The sequence below is a fragment of the Mycteria americana genome, chromosome 6 (genome assembly GCF_035582795.1).
Source record: "Mycteria americana isolate JAX WOST 10 ecotype Jacksonville Zoo and Gardens chromosome 6, USCA_MyAme_1.0, whole genome shotgun sequence".
In the NCBI taxonomy this organism is placed as follows: domain Eukaryota; kingdom Metazoa; phylum Chordata; class Aves; order Ciconiiformes; family Ciconiidae; genus Mycteria; species Mycteria americana.
The window spans coordinates 22504821-22513762 of record NC_134370.1 but is presented as its reverse complement, the minus strand read 5'-3'; the positions used below and the strand labels follow the sequence as shown (position 1 = coordinate 22513762).

The window sequence follows — 8942 nt, the reverse complement described above, 5'->3', positions numbered from 1 at the left end:
TCTTGCTTGTTCCCGCAACTGAAGCCGTCAGACACCTGCTGTAGGCAGTAGCGGAGGCCTGCCCTCACGACGCGGCCAGAAGCGGTTCTACGCGCGGGGCGGCTGCCAGGCCCCGGCTGCTGCGTGGCCCGGCGGGGAGCGGGCCGGGGCCGGCACGGCGACGGCGGCGGCGGCAGCCCCGCCGGTCAGAGCCCAGCGCTGCTGAAGCCCGCTGCCCGCCCCGGCCCCGCCGCCGCAGCCTCCCCCGGCCCGCCCGCAGTCGCGCATGCGCCGCAGCGGCGAGGGGCGGAGCCGCGGCCTTGCGCGGGGTCGACGGCGGAAGCGGGCGCCGCGGGAGGGGGCCTGTCGCCATGGCGACCGCGGCGGAGGGGCTGCCCGAGGCCGGCGCGCAGCCCGCCAAGCGTAAGGGGCCGGGGCCGGGGCCGGGGGGCCGTCTCCGGGTTCGCCCCTTGGCTGCGTGGCGGTGGCCGGGCCCTGCCAGCCCGCGGCCTGCTCCCGGCGCGGCGCAGGGAGGAGCCGCCCGGCGGGGCAGCAGCCGCCCCGCGGCGGGAAGGGCTCCGGTGGTGGGGTGGGCGCCGGCTGCGGGGCGGGTCCGCGGCTTCGCGTATGTCGGCCGGGCGGCTGCTCCCCTGGAGCCCGGCGGCTGCATCCCGCCTGGGGCTTACCCCCATGTGCCTGTCACCCCCCCGCCCCGCTGCTTCGGCTTTGTGTTCAAGCCGGCAAAAGCTGCCGACAAAGGAAAGAGCAGCCTTTCGGGTTGAGGAAGAGGTGCTGACCTGCTCCTGCGAAGAGCAGGTTGTGGTAGAAATGGGTTTGGAGAAGAAAAGCGGTGATTATCGCTTTCCACAGGTGGGGATCTGTTGTAGCCCCTCGTGAAACGGACTGGGGGGGTTGTTCTTCTATTCTGAATCGGCGACTAGAAATAAACATCAGTAGCATTGTGCACAAAGTCACTCAAAAGTTCTTTCCAGGTTCCTTTCCTGTCGTCTAAGCGTAGGAGGGGGCTGATACTTGCAAGTGTGGTTGGGCCAGGTGCCTGTCCCTTCAATGTTCCCTAAAGTATTATTTTGAAATAATCTTGATGCTACTTCAAGGAAACAGCCTAGGTTTGTTACCCTTAGCGTAAAGTAGACAACTTATATGGAAAGCAGGTATAGTCAATTTGAAGGGAAAAAAAATGGGACCATTTAATCTTTATGGTTTGTTTCTGTACCTGCTAACTTTCCCCTAACTCTGTAATGTCTGTACCCTGATTAGAGGATCCTGCTGTTGAAACAGCGGAGGAAGCTAAGGAACCAGCAGAGGCAGACATCAATGAACTCTGTAAAGACATGTTCAACAAAATGGCCACTTATTTAACAGGTGAACTGACAGGTAAGGCACTGCAATACTGACCTGCAAGTAAGTTTTTGTTCCTTTTCATTTTCTTTTAAAGAAGTCTGTTGTGTAGTTTGTCTAAACTATACCTATTTAGATCATATCTAGCAAGACTGGCAGTTCAAGTCTGGCATGTTGCTAGACTACTAACAACACTGAGATTAGTCATATTAATAAAGTCCCAGAATAGCACATTTTTCCAAAGAATTCAGTATGATATCAGCAACTTAAAAATATTATTTTTAGTCTTGCAGAAGCTTGTACATGGAAAAACAAACAAACAAAAGGGGTCTAGGTTAAGAAGGACTAGAAGAGAAGCACAACTGAGAGTGGAACATGTGCAGCTATTTTGTTTCTGAGTGACAGCAAGGATCATACACATTTTCCAACATTCATGCTTTAGAACAAACTGCTGTGCAACATTAACTGGAGCAAAGTAAACTGCTCAACAAGTTAGTGGATTCCATAGGCTCTAATTTTGAAAGCACTTCACTGCACTACTGATTTGCATGGACTTGAAAGGTAAATGGTACAGATTACCAGTCTGGATTTGTGCTATCAGTTTTGTAAACATAAGTGTTTAACTGACAGAATAAGAGTAGAAATGTGAGCAATGAGTCAATTTCTCTCTCAAAAAAACCCTGCAAGTGAATAAGTATTCATCAGTCCAGTTGATTTTTACAATTCACGAAATATCATCTCTCCTTTTGTAGAACACTTTGCTAATACTTGCATTACCATCTAAACTATTCTTTCTTACATTTGGCTATTGGTTTGAAATCTCTTGTCCTCTTGAAGAGTCTGCACCCAATTCAAACAGCCTCAACTTTTAATTAAAATAAACTCTATTCTTTTTAAGCCACCAGTGAAGACTACAAACTCTTGGAAAACATGAATAAGCTGACTAGCTTGAAGTACCTAGAAATGAAAGATATTGCTATAAACATCAGCAGAAATCTGAAGGATTTAAATCAAAAATGTAAGTAAACCAAATAAGGTAGGGGTATAATGAATGGTACGCTTGTTTGGGATATGAAGCATCTAAGATTCAGGTAGTTCACACTCCATTAGGTGCCAAAGGAGGGAAACTCACTGAAATAGACATGCTGCTATACAATACCAATCTTGTATATTTCTTTTCAGCTATAGACTGTGTAGATTAGCATAAGAGAAAACATATCTGAATTGATGTCCTGTTTTACCCCAGATTTTGGATCTGATAGGAAATAACACTTCTGGTTCACGTTGTATTGTTACTTGTGTTGAGTCTAGCCAGTACTCTTATACATTTCATACTTTCCTGGAACATGGCTATCAGTATCACCACTTGATTTTGGGGCAGAGGAAGGAAGGAGCTTTTAAATTGTACTATCTGAAGAATGTAATGAGAAATTCTTGTGTTTGAAGTGTGAACTTTTTCTTGCAAGTGAATTACTGAGAACTGACAGATACAATTTTTCTGGTTTTTTAAGATGCTGGTCTTCAGCCATATCTGGAACAAATCAACCTAATTGAGGAACAGGTTGCAGCTCTGGAGCAGGCAGCTTATAAATTGGATGCATATTCCAAAAAACTTGGTAACTATTGTCCTGTACTGTTACTACCTAGCAGCATAGTCCTTTGCCAAGGGGACTTAAAAATACAAAGTAAACTCCTCCTCTGTTTAACAAGTCTGAGCTGCAGAGTTGCCTATGCTGCTTTTGAGCAACGAACATGTGAAGTGGCAAGCGTTGGGAAAAGATTAATATATCAAGTTATATGGAGGTGGACTAGTACAGGTATTGAACTACAGCTTATTAGTAAGGCTTGATTTCTCTTTTACGATATGCACTGACCCAAATTTTAATCCTGCAAATAGAGGGATTCATAAAGTTCCACCAGGCACCCAAGTCCCTTTGGCTTAAATTAATATTAGTTGTCTGACTTAAGAACCTGGCTCTTAAAAATTTTATTGTACAGTTATATTTGCCTAAATGCTTTAGCAAAAACTGACCCTGAGTGATACTGTAAATTAACTTGAATTTTAAGATGTATAGCAGCTTACAGGATTCAAAGCTTTTACCTATCCAGTCCTAAAATATTGTTATTTTTCTTTCTGCAGAAGCCAAGTACAAAAAACTGGAGAAACGATGAAATTACAACAGTCTTTAAGTTGGAGTTGGGCTATAAGTTGCACAACAGGAATTCTGTATGTTGACAAGGATTTGGTTACGGCTAACCTCAAGACTGGTAACGTTTTCTATCTACTGAATACATTAGGATGTATTCAGGCTTAAGGTGGAATAATATTTTCCTCTTCTCAAGAGGTTCTGTTGCCTCAGTTGTTCTGCAGTGAAAAGTAGAAGCCTGTCCCTAACCCATACGTTGATATTTGCTATCTGTGTGTTAGTCCTATGTCCCACATGAAATACTCTATCTAGGAAAAGCCCTCCATAACCTATAAAGACATTTTTCCTTAGTAGCAGCAGGACCTAAACTTCATTTTTTCCTTCATTGAGCTCTGCGTTGAGAAGATAACCCGGACCTTTGGACTTATGAGCATGGTATTGAAAACACTTCATTTTGGTATCCACCTTTATCTGTTTGACATAGAGAGACTAATTATTATAAATTTACAATAAAACAACTTGCTGCATTTGTCTCTCTGGAATCTCTAATTCCTGTTGGAACGATTATGTAAGTTGTCTTTTTATTTTTTCAAAGGGTCTGTTAATAAAGACAAACTCCTTCTAGCTACTGGAGATCATAGAAGAGAACGTGTCAAGTATTCCTGCAATTATGTTCTTTGACTGTCTGGACCTCAGGTGAAATTTCAAGAAGTATTGCTTTATCACATACTCAGTTAGCTTAGCAGATCCTTTCTCTACTTTACCAATGAATTTCAATCCTAGTAGTTTTTGAAGAGGCATGCCCAGCACAAAAAGATTCTTTACCATATTAAGTGTTCCAAATTGCTAATTTAGCAGAGCCCTTCTTACTGAAAGGTACTTCTACTCCAAGGTTTTTTTCTGTACCTATTGACCCTGACTAGTTCAAGCTGGCTTTTGAGTGAGTTGCAGTCGAGGACAGTACAAGTGCTAATGTAGGAAAGAAGTAGTTCAAACTTCCTACAGGCTGTTTAGAAGAATGTCTAGTCAGGTGCCACTGTGGTAAGGATCATAATGCTGTCAGTCAGTACAGCCACTGTAAATAGTCAAGACGGACACTTTTCCCTAGTGCTATTTAAAAGCAGTGAAGCAGATGACCTTTGAGAGCCTTCACCATCACTTTACAAATCCTGGGTTTAAAATAGAAAATACTATTCTATATAGCCTTGATGTAGGATTTGAGAAAGGGTTGAGTTCACTTTGAAGAAAGCCCTTTTTGGAGTGAGCATCTTTAAAGAGAAGGGTTTAAGTCTCCCAGAGGTATCCAGCCATTTGCATCTGTATTGCTTTTATTCACAGTTAGCTCACTGATGACTTTTCTACCTGTGAAAGCAAATCAGACATTTTAGTGTTGTTATCAAAGCAACATCCTCCAACCCAACAGGAAGAGGTACTGACAGATGAGTTATTGTTTCTGTGTTGGAGGAAATTATACCATGTAGAACAGCAGCCTGTTTTAAAATCTGTCATTGTCATTTTCTCAAGATTCATCCTCTGCTGGACAAGAGGATCTAGCCAGCTAGATCTAAAGTCCTTGTGCCTAGAGACTGGCATTTGAATGACAGCCTGAACAGTAGCCTGCTTTGGGGTCTCTGATGCTGGGAAGTGGTACCACAAGGTGGTAGACAATCTAAAAGTCCTGTTTCTCCAGTGTTCCATGTATCTGTAGATTATACAAGAGCTAGACGTGATTCAGCCAGACTCACTAGCAGTTTTGATAGTACCATCCTTTCTCTTTGCTATTGTGGAGGAGAATCACAGCTGTTTGGCTGCTGATGTAAAAGCTTGAGGGTGCTGCGTGGAGCTCCTCTGTTCCCTGGAAGAATGAGGATTTCTTTACAGCATATAGCACTTGCATGTGGCTGGGAGCTTAGTCCCTGATCCCCTCTAAGTCCCCTCCCTGGCCCCTACCCATCTCTAAGAACAGAAAAGTTAACTGATTCATATCAGGTTAGAAATGGTTCTGGATAGGTGGACGTCTAGAGCTGACCAGCCACTGAAATGCTTACCAGGACAGATTGTTCTAGGAAAAAGACCACTGATCTTCCAGCCTAGTGATCTCTTTGATTCCCAGCTCTTTCTGGGAAGATGGTGCTAGAGGCACAGAGCAGATGCTGGCACACAAAGGGATTGTTCTCCGCTGCAGGGATGCAGCTGGCCCTGCACTCTGGCTAGGTGCAGAGGGCAAGATGAAGGGGTGACAGAGTTGTATCCCAAGGAATTACAATGGAGAGCTGGCCATCTGGTGGCTAGAGAATTGTGATCATCTCCATGTGATAAGAATGATATCAAGCCCTAAGTGCCAGTGACTTGTCCTATCACATGGCAGCAAGCCAAATAAGTTCTGCTCATGGCAGATAACCTGCAACTCAGGTATTGAACATAGAATGGAACATGGCCCGGACATGCTCCATGCTCTAATGGCAGCACGTTGCCAATGTAGTTGCAAGTCCACTCCCTTATTGGATGTGGACGATATGCTCAGACCGTCAATGGGAGACAGACTCCACAGATCTAAGCTGAGTATGGAACTGGATGTATGATAGCCCTGCTCTGTCTTAAGATGAGTCCCAGTCACCTTCCCTTTTCCTTAACACATACCGTCCACATTCCAGTTGGGATGCCAAAACTCATAGTTCCATAGTAAGAAGGATTCACTGTCTCTGAGATCATGACAGCAGCCTTGCTGTGTAAATTCCTGAAGTGGCCAAGAAGAACAGCACAGCTCTCCACTCTGCTTTGTGTTTACATCCTCCAGCAATTCTGACTGCCTTGTACCCAGTAGGGCACCTTTTCATCTTGAGACCATGGGGAGGCACATAATAGTGAATATGTTTCAGGGCTACTAGTCTGTCCTAATAGAAAAGCGAAGACAGTTATGTGCCTCACCCTTCTTAAGCATGGTTTAATGTACCAAACTCATCCTGCAGCAGCAAGACTTTCCTTCCATAATGTGTGCCTGGAGCATGCTATGTTGCCAAAGGCAGCTATGGACATGACAGCAGCCCAGTAGGAAGTTTTCCTGACATGGGAGCTAGATATAAGGATTGTCGGAGTGTTTGGGCAGAAAGGGTTGCGCTCACAGATAGGCTAGTGCTAGCTAAGCAAGAACACATTCTCAGGGGCATAAGGGCTAGAGTTTGTCCTCTGCTCAGCAGAGAACTGGAAATTTGTGATTAAGCAGATTGTGACTGTACAAAACACCACTGTGGAATACACGCATACTGGCTGTAAGCCCCAATCACTTATCAGGTCTCCAAAGACATGTCCGAAAGCAGAGGATGCTGTCAGTATCATGACTAAAATTGGAATGGTGCCCTCTAAGACAGCATCCACGCAGCTGTTGTTAACAAGTATTGCTCCTCACCCCCCAAAGGCCAAGGGGATCAAGGGGACTAAGTGACAGTGGATAGGTAAATATGGTAACATGAAAGTAAAACCATTGTATCTCGTTCCCTCTGGACTTACCTCACCTGGAGAATGCTCAGTCTGCATGGGGCTTCCTGGCCTGCCCCATCCCACCTCTTCATAGTCAGAGGCCTGGTGTCTGGTTTGTGTGTTTATAGCAAGGCAAAGAGCAGGCTCAAGAATAGGTTTAAATGTACTCCAGTGACACTCCTGTTTGGACCTGGTTTTGTAGAACTGCCTGCCTTAGCCATGTCTTGTTTTAGTCACAGGTGCATTTGATACTTGCTTTGATGAAGAGATCCGCTCACCACATGCAACCCAGCATGCTGTTGGAAGGTTTAGGAATCTGTGTGATCAGGGCATAGAAAATGTCAAAGAAAAATAATATGGCATTTCTCTGCTCGTGGTCTTTCCTTGACAGGATTGCAGGAAGGCCAGAAGAGGGCGATGTGTCAGCAGAAAAAACGTCCAAAAGATAAAGCAGGAAAGGCAAAGGACCAAATCTTGTTCCCGTTGAAAAAGTTGCTTTTCTACGTATAGAATATACAATGCTATTTTAAAACTACAAAGATGAAAACCTCCAGGAACTCTGAAGATGAAAATCCATCTAGCCATGCATTGCCAGCAAGCGCTTAGTGTTTTCAGGTAAGAGAGCTAAGAAATAGCAAATTCCTTCACAAACTCTTGAGTATCCCACCTCCAGGAAGCAGAAATGGGAAGAGGAGCTTGTCCCACAAGTGACTCTTTATTGGGAGGAAATTTTAGAGACTGACTACCTGGCTGGCTGGAGGATTGTGTGACAGTGGCATCCCAATTAAGCCAAGAGCTACAGCTCTGTTCCCAGTTATGTCTCTGAGTAACTATTCCCTGCTCTGCCTGAGGGCCCTCTGTGTGACCAGTAGAATCCAAATCATGGCAAGGATGACAGGTCCTTGGAGAGCAGCACCACAGAAGAGACATAGCTAGGTGTGTGTGAACAGCATTGTACTGGGGAAATGTATAGTCCAAAAGCAGAGGCACAACTTGGTTGCTGCTCCAACATTTCACCTGGAGAGTCTGTGAGAAGTTCCAGAGGAGATACAGAGGTGGACTAAATCTCTCTCTCTTCTCTTCTGCAGCATTTCCTGGTGGAAAAGATAATAAGAAAGTAGCGGGTGCTTGAAGGGAAGAACATAGAAAAGAACAGAAGAAAGGGAGGGCTGACAGATGAGAGTCAAGGGGCAAAGTGTCTCATCAAAGCAGTCTATGCAACTGCTTTGGAGCTGAAGCAGTTCTTGAGGACTTGGACTGCAACTCCAAACCAGGGGGTGAAAATCAGCCTGGTAAATACAGCTCTTTAAACAGAAACAGAAGAGTTCAGTTCCAGAGGAGGATTTTTTCCCTGGCATCTCGAGACAGTTCTGCCCAGCTGCTCTAACAGGTTATTCTGAAGTCATCCAACTTTCAGAGCAGTACTTTGTGGAGATATCCACAGTCTTCAGAATGGGCTCTTAAATCATTAGTGGAAACTGCAACATGTCCAACAGCTGAAAAACAGCTCTTCTAGAATGCAGTATACTTTTTAACCTGGAACTCTGAGCTCAATAGAAATGTTAAAAGATATCCAATGGGATGATAATCACAAGTGTATATAATGGCCTGAAGATAAATGCATTATTGTATTTGCAGCATCCCATCAGAGGCACAAACATATAAGCAACAGTAACAAGCAGAAGACAAGCATGCTATGAAAGTATGACAGGGTTTGTTAATGCAAGGTTCATTAATGATTAATGTTTGTCCCTGTTTTCTGATATTACAGTATAACAAGGCTGACCTTAAAAAAGACTTAAAAATTAAAGCAGTTCATCCAGGGAGCAATGGTATCGACCCAGCAGAAAGCCATGACCTCTCTAGGCCCTGCACCCACCTCGACCAACGCAGCTCCCCAGACGGAGCTCGGGTGGGAACATGCTGCCAGGTGCCAGGCTGCAGCGTGTGCCCTGCTCTTATGCCAGTATGGGACGGCAG

At 44.9% G+C, this 8942-nt stretch overlaps 1 protein-coding gene across 2 annotated transcripts; it reads left to right on the top strand.

Moving 5' to 3' along the window:
* Window positions 1–279: 279 nt before the first annotated feature.
* On the top strand, window positions 280–4012 carry BLOC1S2 (biogenesis of lysosomal organelles complex 1 subunit 2). 2 transcript variants are annotated; one of them, XM_075504986.1, is made up of 5 exons: window positions 280–402; window positions 1258–1374; window positions 2237–2356; window positions 2850–2954; window positions 3479–4012. In XM_075504986.1, exons 1-5 carry the CDS (start codon window positions 351–353, stop codon window positions 3508–3510), a joined length of 426 nt encoding a protein of 141 aa, XP_075361101.1. In that variant the 5' UTR covers window positions 280–350; the 3' UTR covers window positions 3511–4012. The 2 variants fall into 2 exon arrangements, with proteins under 2 accessions (XP_075361101.1, XP_075361103.1); XM_075504988.1 differs by lacking the exon at window positions 280–402 and adding an exon at window positions 639–849.
* Window positions 4013–8942: the final 4930 nt, after the last annotated feature.

Coding starts and splice junctions, on each gene's coding strand:
- BLOC1S2 (XM_075504986.1), top strand. CDS start 351: ATGGCGACCGCGGCGGAGGGGCTGCCCGAGGCCGGCGCGCAGCCCGCC. Junction 2,357..2,849: donor GAAGGATTTAAATCAAAAAT/GTAAGTAAACCA, acceptor TGGTTTTTTAAG/ATGCTGGTCTTCAGCCATAT. Junction 2,955..3,478: donor TGCATATTCCAAAAAACTTG/GTAACTATTGTC, acceptor TTCTTTCTGCAG/AAGCCAAGTACAAAAAACTG.